The sequence below is a fragment of the Gymnoscopelus braueri genome (assembly GCF_963280865.1).
Source record: "Gymnoscopelus braueri genome assembly, chromosome: 3".
NCBI lineage: Eukaryota > Metazoa > Chordata > Actinopteri > Myctophiformes > Myctophidae > Gymnoscopelus > Gymnoscopelus braueri.
This window is the reverse complement of record NC_137612.1, coordinates 7212842-7230770: the sequence shown is the minus strand read 5'-3', so window position 1 is coordinate 7230770 and position 17929 is coordinate 7212842. Positions and strand designations below refer to the sequence as shown.

Below are 17929 nucleotides of genomic sequence, written 5' to 3'. Positions count from 1 at the left end.
ACTGACTGTGTTGCCAGATTCTGCGAGAGAAACAAGCAACCAGCCAGGTCTAGGAAAACAAAACCCAAAAGAAGCCACTTTAAAACCTATGTATACATCAGGGGTCGAAAACCTTTTTAACACATGAAGTGCCATGTTTTCATTTTCTTGATAGTCAGTGTGCCATATCAACATTAAGTTTGATTATGACTTCAAAATGAAATATTTCCAACTGATTTTGATTGTCCATATAAGCTGTTAACAACCTTTATTTTTTCAGGATGTAATGATCATTAGACTCAATAACCCACCTATATCCCAGACTCCTCAGTCAGAGTTAGGAATTTTAATGAATTTAGAATTATGTGCATGACGTAATTTGTATAATAGATGCTTATGGGACAAATAATGATTAGTGGGGGTCCATGACCAAATATTTGAGAACCACCGGTTTAAATAATAATAAAAAAAAAGGAAGCAAGGCCCAACTAAGCAACTACACTTTAGAAACAACACAAGATTTGTGTTGTAAAATGTTTCACACACATTCCAAATGTATTTATTCTATTTTTTTATATGTTTTGAAAATAGCAGATCTACAAGCTCACAACATCACAACGCGTCGCCGTCGCATCATGACATGTTGTGAGCTTGCAGATCTACTGTGAGTAGATCTGCAACTTACAATATTCACAAGAGACTTTGCAGGAAAACAAGCCCAAAGTCGCTTATAATAAGCAGACTTGGCAACGCTGCCTGTGGTTCACCCGTGTGGTTTCTATTTACTACTCAATTCTCACATCCGGTCTAGGGCCCGCCTGCTGTATCGTCAATTTTCCAGATGCACATAGACGCACGCAATGTTTCCGTGTCCGGTCTGGACTCAGTCCGGAACAGGAACGTGCAAAGTGAACTGATCGCAGACCTCCGCCCACCCGCTAAACCACGTGATTCTCCGTAAACCATGACTTAAGGTAGTTATTTGTCTTGAATTCAAACCGTGGTAGAAATACACAGACGTTTTGTTTTTGTTTACTTAATCAAAAGTACTGGCATGAGATTGTAGTAAAGTAAGCTACTATAGTAAAACATAAAATCAAGTTCAATTAGGTTATTTATTAGTAATAAATAACCTAATTGAACTTGATTTATTCAAACTGCCACTTAAGGTATTGTATTGCCTCTAATACAAAACTGCCTCATAATAAGGCATTTTATTGCCTTTAATTCTAGCCGCATCTTTATGCCTTCAGTTATGTTTACTCTGCTAGGCTGATGGTTTTTATTTAACTATTATTTAACCAGGGAAAATCCTCAATAAGAAAAAAACTAATGGTGTAATTTTACACCTGTATATTACTTAAATGCTGAACAATGTATGGAGAAAAAAAAAAGAGTTATGGTTCTCCTGGTTATGTTTGGAGACATATATTTAGTGTTAATGTATTGTTTCTATAATTATTCATAAAGGCCATCATATATTGTTTTTATGATATTATTATTATTATTATTATTATTATTATTATTATTATTATTATTATTATTATCAAACATAATAGTGTATTGTTTATATTATTAATGATACCGATAACTCATATCACAGGATATCACAGTTACTTTATCATTAATAAACATAATAATTTATTGTTTCTTTAATTATTATCATTAAAGAGTTGGGAACTAAATAGAGAGCGGAACGGATTCCAGCCGAGACCAAAACACCAACGGACCGAAACCGGAACTCAAGGAAAACAACGTTTCCTGTGCGCCCACCCAGATGAAGAAGCTAACCTGCTAACGCTAACGGTTAGTGACTGATTTGAGCTTTAAATTTATTAACGTGTGTTTGTTTAATTATGACAATTAGAGAAAGCAACACTTTTAAATGAGTTCCCTGCGTGAGAGAATACATGTTACAACGTTAAATTGCGTTAAGAACGACGTTAAATTACGAGCTGCGTTCAAAAGCACACAAGTTGTTGTGTTGTTGTATGTCAGTGCTTCTCAACGTTTGTATTCATCTATTAGAAACAGTGGTGGAAAAAGTACAAGTTACTTAAGTAAAAGTATCAATACTTCCATGTAGAAATACTCTGTTACTAGTAAAAGTCTGGAATTAAAAATGTACTTGAGTAAAAGTACAAAATAGTATTCGCATTGAAATATACTCAAGTACCGAAAGTTAAAGTACTCATTGTGCTGAATGTCTCATTTCACTAGTTCACAAATGTAATCAAATGCTTTGAAAATAGCAGATCTACAAGCTCACGACGCGTTGTGAGCTTGTAGATCCTCGATTTTCAAATGGCATAAGTATACATAGGATAGGGCTGAAGTGGTTAATGTAAGTTTTGTAATAATCCAAATCTACAAAGTAACTAGTAACTCAAGTTTTCAAATAATTGTAGTGGAGTAAAAGTACAATATTTGCCTCTGAGATGTAGTGGAGTAGAAGTAAAAGTACTGAAAATTGGAAATACTCCAGTAAAGTAAAACATACCTCAACATTGTACTTAAGTACAGTACTTAGAGTAAATGTACTTTACACCACTGCTGGACAGGCTTTTAATGTCAATATGTTCGGAGTTTAGCAACATTGCCAGTTTTCATCAGGAGCCAATAATGTAAGAATATAAAACACAATACAAGATCAGTGGTTCTCAAACTTAGTCATTTCGAGGACATCCATAACTCTGAGAGTGAACCAAATGGATCCCTACGGGTCCATTTGGTTCCATTTGTACACTCTCAGAGTCACAGATCCAAAAAGGTCAATTTGGAACCCCCTGAAGGGACCCTGAGGGTCCATGGACCTCACTTTGAGAACCGCTGGTATAGATACAACTAGAACTCTGTCTTAAAACAGACTGAAGTCAAGTCAGCAAGCCTCACATTGATATTTTTTAGACTGCGGAGTGTGGACCCGCATTGGAAAAGGTTTTTTTTTGTGCCAGGCAGGGACCCCCATAATCGAACTTTCTGTCAACCTTTTTAAAGATGTTTTGAAAATAGCAGATCTACAAGCTCTACGCCTATGAAAGGGTTTAGAGTGGGTTTAAACCAATCCAGAAATGTTGGAAATGATATATATATATATATATATATATACACACACACACACATTTTCTATTATGTTTTATGGAACTGCTCTCCTATGTGTATTTTATATCAGGGTTTCTCAAAGTGGGTGCTAGCCTGTGGCACCCTGGGGTGCCGTGACGCAAGTCCAGGGGGTGCCGCAGAATACTTTGATCATTTGGAATTCATCAAGATCACTTCAGTTTAACCACTTAGACCCTCTATACGGACCTGAGTTGCACTGTACTTGATGCATTCTTTTTCCATCTATATAAAGTCTCTTAAAGGGATATTTCACTTTAAAAAAAACTTTGGGTCATTTTATCGGCTACTCAGGCTTTTGTGAACCCCCCAGACAGTTTTTAAGTTGCTTGATTCAGTATTTAGATATTTGATATTCATTTTATCAGACACGCCCCCTTCCTATACAAACCCATTAGAACTTCAAACTCCATTTTTAACATGTTAGATTCATCAAAAACACCCGTCCTTGGTTCTGGTGACTCACCCTGCCCTCCTAATACGCGAGGGGGCCATGTTTTTTCGATAACTTTTTTCATTTATTTGTAAAAAAAAATTTTGGAAAATGAAAAAAATTAAATGCAATTAAAAAAAAAGAAATATGTCTGGGGGGGTTCACAAAAGCCTGTGTAGACGATAAAATGACCCAAAGTTCTTTTGAAAGTGAAATATCCCTTTAACTAAAAATAGCAGAAACGACAACGTGTTGCGACACGTTGGGAGATTGGAGATCTGCTCAGAATAGGGAAGCTGGGTTTCAAGTGGTTAAGTCAAGTATAAACTTATGTCATATTTATGTACCATAATGTGACATAAATGTAAGGTGCTGGAAAGTAACAATGTAATGCAAGGGTGCCGTGGATGAGAAAGTTATTTACAGGGGTGATAAATAAAATTTATATATTAGGAAGTTATTTACAGGGGTGGTAAATAAAATAATAATAATTATCGCGTAGCTGTAGTCGCGCATCATGTGTGAAACCCAATCGTACCAAAACACAGAAGTTGACAGGCAGACAGTCAATGACTGCTATTTATACAAGGGATAATTGACCGTTGCCGGTCATTATTGAGAAATAAATCTGGACATGGTGATTAGGCTTAGTGTTTTATTTAATTAGTGAAGTATTTCCTTGCTTACGGCAATGAAAGTATTCCATAAGTGTTGCGCTGGCCGTCCATCCAGTGCAACGCGGTTGCCTCGGAAAACAAGGAAGTGTTGATCAAATAGAATCAATATTCGGTTACTACATTGTCTATTTCTCGCTTCAAATGTTTTCAAAAACATTAGTTAAACTTGCAGAGTGACGCAAATCCTGTTTAGTGTTTCATTAGCGCAAGCTTGAAAAAATACAGCTTCTAGTGATGCGGCTACTCAATGCACGTTGAAAGGCTAGGATAACGATACCAAGGATTCGCCAGTGATGTCACTGTTATGTGACATCGAAGTAGCACGGACAGTCGGACATAGGCCTACACCATTATGCTCGAAGCTGGTTATAAAGATGCCAAGAATATGTCAGTGATGTCACTTAAGGTTGAGCGATATGCCAAGGGAAAGAGTCTTGCGGCAAGACTCTTGCCTGCTGCGCTGAACCAACGTGGTCTGTCACAGTTTCAGTGTGACCGGACACACACACATATTAAGCGGCAACGGTAACGTTCATTTTAACTTTCTGTGTGCACTGCATGCGCTCAAACCTTATTGTTGATCATGCATGACGTGATGAAAGTATTTGTTTTCACATCGGCAGGTCAGGAAATTAGTCTTCATTAGATTCGTTACTCAGTACAGTCATGGAGGTAAAAATTAAAACGACATTCAAATGACAATTTCAACATTCAAAGATTATAATTTTTTTCATAAACAAATTATATTTCAGTTATGACTTACATGTATGTTAGTATGATGTGGTGATGGTGTTTTTTGTGTTCCTGTTTTGTCTTTCCATGCGGGAGACATGATTTGCATTTTATGTATTTACCTGACTGTTTTTTTTCTGCTTCAGGAATCTGCAGCCAAGAAGACAAAGAAAACAACACAAAGTGCAGAAGAGCAAACAGACAAACATCAATGTTTTCTATTCAGTAAAATGAATCCTAGCGGCAGTCTGTTTGGGGCTTCGCCTCAAGGGGGAGCTTTCCAGGTTCCCAGCAGCAACAATGGCAGCAACAAGACGGGTTCGTTCCAGTTGTTTAGCTCTCAGCCAAGTGCAGGAGTATTCCAGTCTGGAACGTTCCCACAGCCCACTATGATGCAGGGACACACACCAACTGTTGGAGGTAGGTAGCCCTAATAGATCCTAACCCTAATAGATCCTAACCCTAACAGATCCTAACCCTAATAGATCCTCAGTTTAGTTTAGTTTATTTCGATCCACATCAACAGTTACACAAAACATCACACACTGTAATTCAATATTTCAGACTGTTTGATCGAAAAGGCATAGGCTGAAGCTCATAGCTTATTTATGCCTATCCTTTATACATGTTGGTTTAAGTTATTCATATAGTCACAAAGTTCATTTTGAATGAACACTCCAAAATGATCCGCGATTACATTCAAAACTGCTTTAGTTGTTCGTATTAATCGAACACTCAAAATGTTTCAATATTTACATTCATGACTTCATACTTACCCACACCCACCATCACATGTGTGTGAAAGTGTGTGTAAGATATACACCCGAATGCGTGCATATACGCACATTCAAATATACATACCGTATTTATACAGACGCCAACACTACCATATCACACCATACCCCTCAATCCATCAATTAACTATTTATTTTATATATATATATATATATATATATATATATATATATATATATATATATATATATATATATATATATATATATATATATATATATATATAAACATGTTAAACCGAGCAGGCAACACTCCCTAATCCCAATATATTATACACAGTAACATATATATACATATATATGAGTATACTATTTATATAGTAGTAGTGCTTTTGCTTAAAGGGATACTTCACTTTCGGGCCGGGGACACATTTAAAAAATATATTAAAAATAAATGAAAAAAGTTATGGAAAATTCATGGCCCCCTCACGACACGCAGTGTCCTACTAATGTGTGAGGGGGCCATGAATTTTCCATAACTTTTTTCATTTATTTTTAATATTTTTTTTAAATGTGTCCCCGGCCCGAAAGTGAAGTATCCCTTTAAGTGACAGTCTTCCCTCACCAAATTTAACTCACAGAATTGACGTTGAGTCAACAAATCCTAACCCTCATAGCAGTGGTTATCAAACTTTTTCATGTCAAGGACCCCCATATTAACACATATAGGCCCATGGAACCCCATTTGAAAGATATACCAGGGACCCTAATAACAGAAGATCTTTACGGCTATAGCAGTGATTCTAAACCATTGTAATTTCAAGGACCTCCCACTTTGATATACCTTAGGCTACGGACCCCTGGTTCCTAACCATCAATCATTTGACTGGGGATCCCCCTGTTCCATCTTAAGGACCCCTGGGGGTCCCCAGACCCCACTTTGTGGACCATTCTGCCTTATAGCTCCTGCTTATCGATTTGAATCCTTATGGATCCCACTATCGATGCTTTTCTGTTATTGGTAGTTGTTGGCAAATTGCCAATTCATGTTCCTTGTTAGATACTGTTATGTGCCAAAACCTTATTGATTTCCCATTCATAAGATAATTGATGAGCCAAAACCTTATTGATTTGAATTGATTAGATAAATGGTTTTCAACCTGTTGGTCGGGACCCCCAGGGGCGTCCCCACATGATTTTGGGGGGGTCCCCTGACCCCAGATGAAAGTAAAGTGACAATTTGATACCTATGAAAAGCAATGAAATAAAAAAAAGACCATTACTGCATCAAAAGTAATCAACAAACTATACTATAAAAACTGGTCAAACATTGGCCAAATTGTATAAGAAGGAGGCACACATTGTGAAAATAATACTCTACAAGCTCACAAGTTGCTAGGCGTTGTGAGCTATTTTCACTATGTATCTGTGGAACTGAGTCAAACAAAATTGAATGCCTCAACTCTTACAATTCCAAGTAGTAGTTAGGGTGGGGAGTCCCCAGTTCAAATATGATCATTTTGGGTGGTCCCCAGTTCAAACATGATAATTTAGGGGGGTCACGGCCTGAAAAGGTTGAGAACCACATTGATTGCCCAGTTGATTCCGGGTCCCCATCCCTAGAGGTCTGTCTGTCGCCATTATTATATAATATCCTGATCCTCACAATTCTTTCCATTCATTTGTCCAAATTAATCTGTTAGAACTAGCAAAAACAGCAGATCTACAAGATCAGAACGAGTTCCAAGCTTGTAGATCTGCTATTTTTGCTATTTTGGAACATTTCTGAAAGTAAATTATGTAAGTAATATCATGCCTGTTTTGGACACAGTATAATATTTTCCCTTTTTTTTCCTTATTATTATTAAGGGGCCAAGGCCGTAGTGCCTTTGGTTACTTCTTGAAATTCTGCCTTTTATTATTATTATTATTATGCCGTTTTATGCATAATTGCCGTATTATCCTAACAGTGCAGTTGTTTTTTTACGAAACTTGGCAATATGGTATAGGGCTATGGCAAGTTGCAAACACACGAAACCCACAACCATTGGCCAAAGGGTGGCGCTATAGCGATCAACTGAATGCAAAACTTTGAACAGGTATAACTCATGCCCTGTTTGAGCTATTGCCATGATACAATGCACATATGCGTCTCCTCATGCCAAACAACTTGCACGGTCTGACTTTTGACCTCTGACCTTTAGATCTCCCACCATTTGGAATGATATGAACAGTTAAAATTGTATTCTTAGTGTTCTTCTGCCGCCACTCCAGGCCAAACCGTGCAGTCGGTTTTTATGACACTCTGTAGTATGGTAGAGGGTCATGAAAACCTACGGACACATCACATTCACAATCATTGGCCAAAGGGTGGCGCTATAGCACTCAATTGAAAAATGCAAACTTTGAACAGGTATAACTCATGTCCTGTTTATCGTGCATCCATGAAACTTCATTACACATACGTCTCCTCATGATGAACAACTTTGTCTGTGTGACCTTTGAACTCTGACCCTTAGATCTCCCACCATTTTAAAGTATATGTCGATCTACTTCTGGGATCTTTGAGCAATGTGCACAAAACTTTCTACTCATGAACTTTGGACCAATATCTAAAGAAAATGTTGAGTTTTTGTTTTTAAGTTAAAAACTGAAGCTTTAATGAGTCAATGAATATTGCAGTTTTATGAAAAGTATTCTTCTGCCCCTAACACATAAATACAGAGTCATATTTTTTATGAAACTTTGCAATAAATATCACTGAAACCAATCTTACTCCAATTGGCCAAAGGGGGAGCACTATAGCAATCATTTGAAAATGAAAACTTTGAACAGGCATAGGTCATGCCTCGTTTGGCCTAAAGCCATGCAACCTGCTTACACATGTGCCTTGACTCATGAGCAACACATCTCTTTGACCAGTAAGCTCCGCCCTTAGATTTTCCGCCATTTTGAGCAGTTTGTGTGAAACGTTCTACACACAATCTATGGTCATTATCTGAAGTCCCAGTTGAGGAGAAGTTTGTACGTGAAAAGATTAAGCCTCCATGAGCCAATGGATATTGTAGAGGGCTGGCTTCATTAAAAAAAGGGAGAAAAACCTAATTTATTTACATTATTGTTATTATTTTTATTTAGATATTGTTTTGGTCATGGTACAATATTTATTTAAATTATTATTATTATTGTTCATTTAGGTACACTATTTATTTAAATTATTGGTACCAGTTTTTTAGTTTTTTTTTTACAAATCCTAAAAAGGAAAACAAAAATAATATAATATAATATGTTCCAATATTCAAACACCAAAAACTCTATTAAATGGTTAATTGCAATTGTTTGTATTATTAAATGGTTAATTGCAGTAGTTTGTGTGACAATGAATGGTGTGATAAATGGTCTCCATGGTGACACAGGCCCAGCTGGAAGCACCATGTTTGGACAGACTCCGTCTTTTGGACAGACGGCCTCCCTGGGACAGAGCTCGGTGTTTGGACAGCCGGGATCTGAACCGGCAACCCCAATGAGCCAGGCAGGTTATGCTTCAGTATTGTGATGTTATTATTCCCGTACAGGACGTTTTCTTACTCTGTATCTGTAACTTTAACTCCTGTGTGGTCTCTGGAGACTGAATCCCCCCACAAGATCAATGTTCTATTCCATTCCATTCCATTCCAGGCGTTCGGTCAGAGCAGCTCCATGTTCGGGGCCGGCAGTGGCAGCGCACCAGCTTTTGGACAGGTCAGTATCATTATAATAATAATAATTGGACAGGTCAGTGGATCCTGACTTTTTTCATTGCATAATAGTCTGATTCTAATTATTTGAGATAATCAGTTATTTTTTATCAATTTTTCAGATAATCAGTTATTTTTATTAATTATGTGATATCACAGTTATTGTTGTTCATTATTTCAGATAATCACAATTATTTTTTGCATAATTGTCAGAATGGTTTCCATTCATCTGTATTAATTATTCTGGTGATAAAGCAACAATATATTCAAACTCACAATGCGTCGCTTGGATTGGTTATTTATGCAGTTTTCAAAACGATATTTAATATGGCCTGTTTTGTCCATATTATTTAATGTAATTATTGGTAGTGGTCATAGCCATTTCTTTGTATATTTAAGTTATTTGTAACATCTGCTCGTTAACTAGCAATATAATTCATTACATGTTTAGAAGCATTATTATTAATAATAATAATAATAATTATTATTATTAATAATTATTATTATCCTCCTATAATTTGACAAAGCTCTGTGAGGTAGGTAGGGTGGTGGTGAGACCAAAATTGTTGACCACTACCATGTGCACGGAACTGCGAAGCCCGTTTTTCGATGTCCCCAACTGTCAGCTGTTTGTTCGCGTTTTTATGTAAAAGAATGTCGCTGTTACGGCTGCCCAGCTGTGGGATGGCCCTGCAAGCTTTGGGATGAATCCCGGGTTGCCAGATCATGTGCGCATATCCCCTCACGGATGCGTCGACCGGGTATGGACTAGTTATTAAAAATAGAATACGTGCTTAGAAGCATATTGAATTTCATGCTGCTTCAAAAATCACTAGTAATGCACGATATTATCGGTTGTATATCGATATCAACCGATATTTCATAACAAATGCAATATCGATGTCTAACCGATGTAAAAATAATTCCGATATTCTTTCACCGATATTGACCGATATTTTTTCACCGATATTTCCCCGATATTGACCGATATATCACCGATAGTGACGGATATTTCACCAATATTGACGCAATAAAAATGTGACCGTTAACACATTTACCGCCGGGCCCGTAGTTCTACGGGCCGTTAAATCCAACGGTTAAGCGCCGATCCCGTAGCCTACGGGCTGTGGTGCTTTTTCTCGAAATTTTTTTTTTTTTCAATTTTCTAGGGGGACCATTTTCAGTGTAACACCACCCGATGTCGACCGGAAGTGCGATCTCGTTTTTTGTTTCCCGTCTGTCTCCATTCTAAGTCGTACACAAAAACCCCTGTAAAAGCCCCTGTAAACATGTAGTTTTTCATCCTCGCATTTCCCATGTTAACATAAACGATCAGAACTCAAACATGGCGGCTCCGTTTGACACGCGGTCTCGACGAGTAGACACCAGGACATGTGCCCGTTGTTTACAAACAGTGGATCGCGCAATCTAAAGGATTTTAACGGGGCCTATGGCGACCTGAAAAAAACAAAAAACAACAATAAAACGTTGGCACTGGTGAGTACATTATGAGATTAACCTCTGGCGGTCAATGTGTTAATGGCTTAGAAAATGGAAAATAAAAAAAATCTGCAATGAGCGCAATGTAAATATCATATATAATAATGTAATATATCGGTATCGACCGATATGACCCTGCATATTATCGGATTAAATATCGTGCATCTCTAAAAATCACAGATTGAGACTTTAATTGTCTGACAAAAAACTTGTGAGATTAGTTATTTTATCCCTGGGCTAACAGAGGTCCTAATTTGTTACGCTGAAAACACTATTAAATAATTAATGGCATTTATTTGTTCACGACAATTAATTGTGGGCTATAATATGCTGATGCCCCTCCGTCCAGGTAAGTGGAGCTGTGTTTGGACAGACTCCAGCCTTCGGTCAGCAGTCAGCATTCGGTCATCAACCTCCTCCTGGTCAGCAGCCAGCGTTTGGTCATCAACCTCCTCCAGGTCAGCAGCCAGCGTTTGGTCATCAACCTCCACCAGGTCAGCAGCCAGCGTTTGGTCATCAGCCTCCTCCAGGTCAGCAGAGTGCGTTCGGTCATCAGCCTCCTCCAGGCTTCAGTCAGCAGCAGCAGCCTTCAGGATTCAGCCTCTCGTCTGCTGTCTCCCACACAACGACCGGTAGGCTGGATACAGAGTACAGGGTAGCACAAAAAACAAATCGAGAACCGGGTCGGGTCCAAAATATTGATTTGTCCCTCGGGCACGGGTCGGATCGGTTTCAATTGCCACAGGTCTCGGTCGGTCCACCTGAAAAGGATGGACTTGTGATAACCCGACAGATAATGGATGTTTGGTTCATTTAAACGGCTGTAATTAAGCTACTACTAATATCCATAGTGTGTACTAGTAATAGTAAATTAATACAATGTATTTCAGTTGACGCTTAAAGGAATAGTTCACAGAAGAAATGACGCTTACGCTTACCTACTCTGTGTTGTCTTTGACTCACATAGAGTTTTAGTTTGTAAACATTCAATAACTCTTTGACTGCCAGAGTGTAATAGTGTGCCAGCACTGCCAGAGAAAAAGAGCGATTTTACTGTACCTTTGAAAAATCATGGAATATTCTCCGTGACCTCTGTCCTCATAGACATGGCCTCATTGCACGCACAGGGTTGTCGTAGTTGAGGAAAAAATATATATATCCGCACGGGGCAATCCACTGCACAGCTGTGGTCGTTTGAATCCTGCTTGTTTTGCTGTAAAGCAAGAGGAACGGAGATATTGGCATTTTCCCACAGCAAATAAACAGGATGTAAACGACCCGTTATTTTTTTTACTTCCGGGTCAATTCTGGGTCTGCCGTCATCTGGCAGTGAAAGCATCATTCATACGGTTGACAACGGCGCCAACTGGTGGAAAACCACTGAGAAACCTTCCAAAATATCACCCAAGAAGAAGACAAACTAAAACTCTGCGCGAGTCAAAGGCAACACTGGATCGGTAAACGATAAAAATATTCTTTGGTCATTTCTTAGGTGAACTATTCCTTTAAAAAAATAATAATAATAATGTTTTCCCATCATGGAACTGAAATCAATCAGAACCAGAATGATCAAATCGTAACGTTGTCCACAGGTTCCACCTCCACCACAGGCTCCTTTGGACACACCCCCTTCGGCCAGCCTCTGTCCACCAGCTCCTCCTCTGGTGTGTTTGGCTCAACGGCTCAGGGTGCATCCTCCTCTGGGGTATTCGGCTCAACGGCTCAGGCTGCATCCTCCTCTGGGGTATTCGGCTCAACGGCTCAGGGTGCATCCTCCTCCTCTGGGGTATTCGGCTCAACGGCTCAGGGTGCATCCTCCTCCTCTGGGGTATTCGGCTCAACGGCTCAGGGTGCATCCTCTGGCATGTTTGGCTCCACGGCTCAGGTTGCATCATCCTCCTCTGGGATGTTTGGCTCCACGGCTCAGGTTGCATTAGCCTCCTCTGGTGTGTTCGGCTCAACGGCTCAAGGTGCATCCTCCTCTGGGGTGTTCGGCTCAACGGCTCAGGGTGCATCCTCCTCTGGGGTGTTCGGCTCAACGGCTCAGGGTGCATCCTCCTCTGGGGTGTTCGGCTCAACTGCTCAGGGTGCATCCACTGGGGTGTTCGGCGGCACAGCGGTTCAGGGTGCAGCCTCCTCTGGGGTGTTCGGCTCAACGGCTCAGGGTCCGAGCCAAACCAAAGGCATCTCCCAGTTCAGTTTCAAGCCCTCCAACGAGGTGCTCTTTAAGCCCATATTCAGCGCCAGCCCTGAACCGCCGGCCAACAACCCAGAACCCAGTGCTGGGTCTGAGCCGTCCCACAGCGTCTCTTCTGGTGGCATGGAGAGCAGCGCTCCTCCCCTGGGTTTCAGCTTCTCCCAGCCTGCTAATATCTCCACCCAGAAAGAACCTCAGCCCTCCACCACCTCCAGCAGCGGCTCTGCGCTGCAGTTCACCTTTTCCCAGCCAGCTGCACCCTGTAGCACCAACACTGAACCCACCTCCACCCAGCCCACCACCCCGTCTACATTCAGGTCTGAAAGCTACAACTAAAAAACCTTTCTGTTTGACGCGCGACGCGTTATTACAATGTACGACAGTGTTGTGCCAAGTCCCAGAAAGGACACGCTGTGATTGGCCAGTAGTCACTTTGATTGGCAGTTGTGCCTTGTGAGACTTCTGCCATGCGTCTTTTTGAAAATATGCCTAATGTGGCGAAATTACGCCTGAACCTAACCTTAACCCTAACCTCTCAAAAACTATGCTTATCCCAACCCTAACCTCACTATGCCTAAAGTGGCAAGATTATGCCAAATGTCACGAAATTATGCGGTTTCAAAAAACAAAGTTGGGAGAGTGATTCGACCCCATGACATTGTGACTGGATGGTCTAATGCTTATCTCGGCTGCCACCGCTGAAAATGGCAGAATGGGGATTTAGAGCTTATTTTTTGGTAGAAACGGGCAGTAGTGTTATTTTATTTCAACCAATCGGAAGAAGGTAAGGGCGGTCCTTGGCACAGCACTGCCGTTGTTTGAAATCATGCATTTGCCGCTGCCTTTTATGGAGATTTCTTTTGAATGATTCTTCTGCACTGACATTTTACTTTTGTAAACTTAATTTTTGACTTTACCAGCCCCCCACACATCATATAGACTAGTACCGTTTGAATACCAGTGGCCGCACATCAAATAGAGTAGTACCGTCTGAATACCAGCACACACTCGTCAAACAACAGAGTAGTGCCGTCTGGATAACAGTGTACACTCGTCAGAGTAGGCACCGCTTACTCAAACTGGGTGTGGATGTATTTTTTGCTCTGGTGTTTCCTATTAAGTAGATAGTTTTTAACTTTTTTTTCTCCTCTTCCTTTTAGCTGAATTGTAAAGTCCTTTTTATATAACCTTCCTTTGCTTAATGTTTGATGTAAAGCCCTGCCTTGCTGTTGAAATGTGTTAAATAAACGTTATAGTAATTATACAAAATACTAATTAATAACATAAAATAGTAAAATTTGAAAATACACTTGCCACGTCTTCCCTCAGCTTTTCAGCCAAAGTGCTCCAGCCACAGATAGCTCCGTTGTTCGGGGCGAGCGGCTTCGGTCAGGCCTCTGCGTTCGGCGACCCCAAAGCTAAAGACGTCAGCACAGAGGAGAGGAGCGCCGCTGACACGGCGGAGGTCACGGGGGAATCTAACCCCTTCGCAACGCGGCCAAGCAACAAGGAGGCCACGGTGGAATCAAACCCCTTCGCAACGCGGCCGAGCAAAGGCACCAAGCGGAAGGAGAGTCCAGTGGGTGCAGACGGTTCAGAGAGGGCCAACGAGGAGGAGAACACCCCAACGGAAGGAGAGTCACCAAGACAACCACAGGTCTGCTTTATGGTAGAGATGATTCTTTTTGGACAGAGATCTGTCTCCGTCCCAGTAGACGGCCCGCGGAAAAAGGGGCGTGCACTTCCATTCATATTTATACCCCTACAGGAAAGGGGGTGTGGCTGTAGAAAGGGGGCGCGCCTGGAAAAAAGGCTCCAGCCAGGTTAATGTCGTAAGAGGGTGCTATATCTTTGTAACGCCACTAGATAGAGGCAGTGGGCCTTGTTTAGTTTTTCCATGGGTGAGTGAGTGGTGTTCCACATAACGTCACGTGTTTACCTTGTTTATTGTAAGTCATTCTGGATAAGAGTGTCTAAATGCCTTCATGGTTGCCTCTGGTTGACAGAAGAGACCCCTTTTGCGGTCTCGGGGCCCCGTGGGCGGCCTGTTCGGCCGGGCGCTGAGCGGCCTCATGAAGGAGGCCAGACGTGAGCCGGCGAGGGACAACCAGCAGCCCACGAGCCAGGCAGCAGAGTGGACGGACAGCCCAGCTCAGGGTGGCCAACTGGGGGCGCCAGCTCCCTGCAGGTCCCAGGCTCCCACCAGAGAGGTGCTGGAGAGAGAGCTGGAGACGGGTGGGTTTATTTTATCAAAAATATATCAAATAAATACCTTCTGTTTATTTTATTAAATACAATCATACCAGATAGGTGCTGGAGACAGGTGGTTTACTTTATTTATACAAATACAATAAAATAAATAGTTTCTATATATTTTATTAAACTAGTTTTTCAGGCTGCTAAATCCAATCCTATATTTCGCTTATCAGAGAAATGGTCACCAAGTTCTGACCATATGAAGTGTTAGACGTAGTGAAATGAAAAATGTTTTTCACACTTATATTAGAGCATATCCGTGGTCATAATATGGACATACCTAACTATAGATATAGAAAAAAAATCCATGTTATTTTTATATCAAAAGTCCCTAAAAGGCCAATATCTCTCCCTTGGTCAGCGACAGCCTGCAGGCTACAAACACTAGCACTCTGCTACACACGGCTGCAGTGAGTGAGATTCCATCATTCCATAGCCTGAAGGGACCTTCTGATTTATTGTGAGGCTGTTTCAAACTTCAAAATGAATGCGAGTTTAAACGCTGCTGTAGTGCCCCCTATGTGTGACATATAGTTTTCTTTTTCCTTTTGTGTGGCTACTGTCATGGGAGAGACCAGTTTACGGTTTAGGCATTTAGCAGTTTTTTATAACTTTAAAACATTCACACATTTTTTTTTCATTATGATCGCAAGTGCAATCGCACACACACAGGCGAGTCGTGCACGCCGCTCCAACAACAAACATTCCGATCGGGGCGGAGTCTCTCTCCTCCAGCCCAGTGTAAAAACACCATGTTTCGCTATGTAAACGGAAAACTCACTTACTTTTTCCACCTCGCCACAGACCTCGCTAAATCCCTTATGATCGCGTGTTCAACTGTTTGTAGACACACAGTAGGGTAGTTGTGTGAGTGGCCCAGATTAGACATTTTCAATCGGCGACATTCCATTTTGCAGTAGTAGCAGTTTCAAAACAGCGTCGCTAAACAGCATTCCACGGCGGAGAAATGCAAAGCCGAGAAAAGACCGTTTTAGGGCGGGACCTAAACAGGAAGCGGACGGAACCGAAAATCCTCGATTTGACGTATTTCCGTATCCGGGTGTGCTACAATGAAATGTGTCACTGCGAGAGATGAAGGAACGTGAGATCTTGTTTAAAAAAAATCTTTTTCAAAATTACGTTTTTTACGTCCTAGCCAGGTTTGGTAATTGGAAAAAATTACGTTTTTTACGTCCTAGGCAGGGAATGAGTTAATCCAGAGTAGTAACAGTAAGCAAGGACCCCTGAACAATGTTTGTTACAATTGTTGTGCGGATTAGAGCATCAGTGTAGTTTTGGCCCCTGGTGTGACTATAGAGCATCGCAGTTCCCGCCCCTTCCGGGTTCCACCGCAAAATACTCAATGCATTTTTCCCATTGACATTTCCAAAAATATTTATATCACTTAATTTAAGCCTAGAATCAAGCCATCCAGGGTCCTGGTGAATCATGACCATAAAACGTTTGATTCTGTGATATTTTTTTTTTTTAAACGGCAAAACAAAGGGTATTTATTAAATATAGTATATCATATAATTAAATATAAAATAAAATAAATCTCAGAAAAAAACGTTTTATGGTCATGATTCACCAGGACCCTGGATGGCTTGATTCTAGGCTTAAATTAATTGATATAAATATTTTTGGAAATGTCAATGGGAAAAATGCATTGAGTTTTTCCTTCCGGCACCAGGAAAAACCAGGAAGTGGGCGGGAACTGCGATGCTCTATTGTCATGGCAGACCCCTGAACTGTGTTAATGTCAAGTTCAGTGTGAATTGGAGCAATGGTGTGCCTGTGGCCCCTTCAGGGACATTTCTTTTTTATATAGTATTATACTATTAATTGTTCATGAGTAAATTTAATTAAAAAAAAAGCATTATTATATATTTAATAAAGAAAGTTGATCACTATTGAAATGGAGTGTTTTTGATGATTGAAAGCTTCATTTGATAATATACATGTTTTTTTCTTAAATATATATATATTTAAAATCAGTACAGACCTATTATCATTGTATTTATTTGTTTTGTTTTTTATTGTCCACCACCCAGATTCAGCTAAAGCCGTGGAGGCGGAGCCTGAAGCCACGACCCCGGCCAGGCGCAACCAGCGGGTGGATAGCTCAGAAAGTCTGTCGCCCAGTGAAATCAAAGATCTGATGGTGCTGCAGTGTAAGAACGTTCCGCCACAACTCAACAAAAAAGACCTTCTAACCAAACACTTCAGCCAGTATGGAGCCGTTAAGATGGTATACTGCCGTCCACACAAGAAGCTGGCCATCGTGCACTTCCACGACCACGTGAGTTTATTCACTATTAACTCATTCACTGCCAGGAATTAATTAATCCGTCTACCGTCCCCTTGCCAGCAAAAACGGCGATTTTACTGTACCTTTGAAAAATCATTGAATATTCTATGTGACCTCCTTCCTCACAGAGATCGGCTCATAACACGCACGGGGGTCCGGTAGAATCGGAAAAATTCAAAGACTCAAATCGTTGCTTCTGGAGGGGTCCCTGGAACAAAATATTTTGAGATGGGAGTTCGCGGCCAAATACATA

General features: G+C 40.5%; 1 protein-coding gene across 2 annotated transcripts in view; it reads left to right on the top strand.

Annotated features, from left to right (window-relative positions):
- Positions 1-1700: 1700 nt before the first annotated feature.
- mcm3ap (minichromosome maintenance complex component 3 associated protein) overlaps positions 1701-17929 on the top strand; it is a 56088-nt gene continuing 39859 nt past the window's right edge. The window contains exons 1-10 of one of the 2 annotated variants that reach the window (XM_080423122.1): positions 1701-1785; positions 5088-5361; positions 9092-9207; positions 9354-9416; positions 11262-11298; positions 11371-11544; positions 12505-13426; positions 14439-14766; positions 15116-15344; positions 17420-17667. In XM_080423122.1, the coding sequence (XP_080279248.1) occupies positions 5172-5361; positions 9092-9207; positions 9354-9416; positions 11262-11298; positions 11371-11544; positions 12505-13426; positions 14439-14766; positions 15116-15344; positions 17420-17667 (2307 nt within the window). In that variant the 5' untranslated portion in view covers positions 1701-1785; positions 5088-5171. Of the gene's footprint in view, positions 1786-5087; positions 5362-9091; positions 9208-9353; positions 9417-11261; positions 11545-12504; positions 13427-14438; positions 14767-15115; positions 15345-17419; positions 17668-17929 lie in introns of both variants that reach the window. The other variant, XM_080423121.1, reaches the window with a different exon arrangement.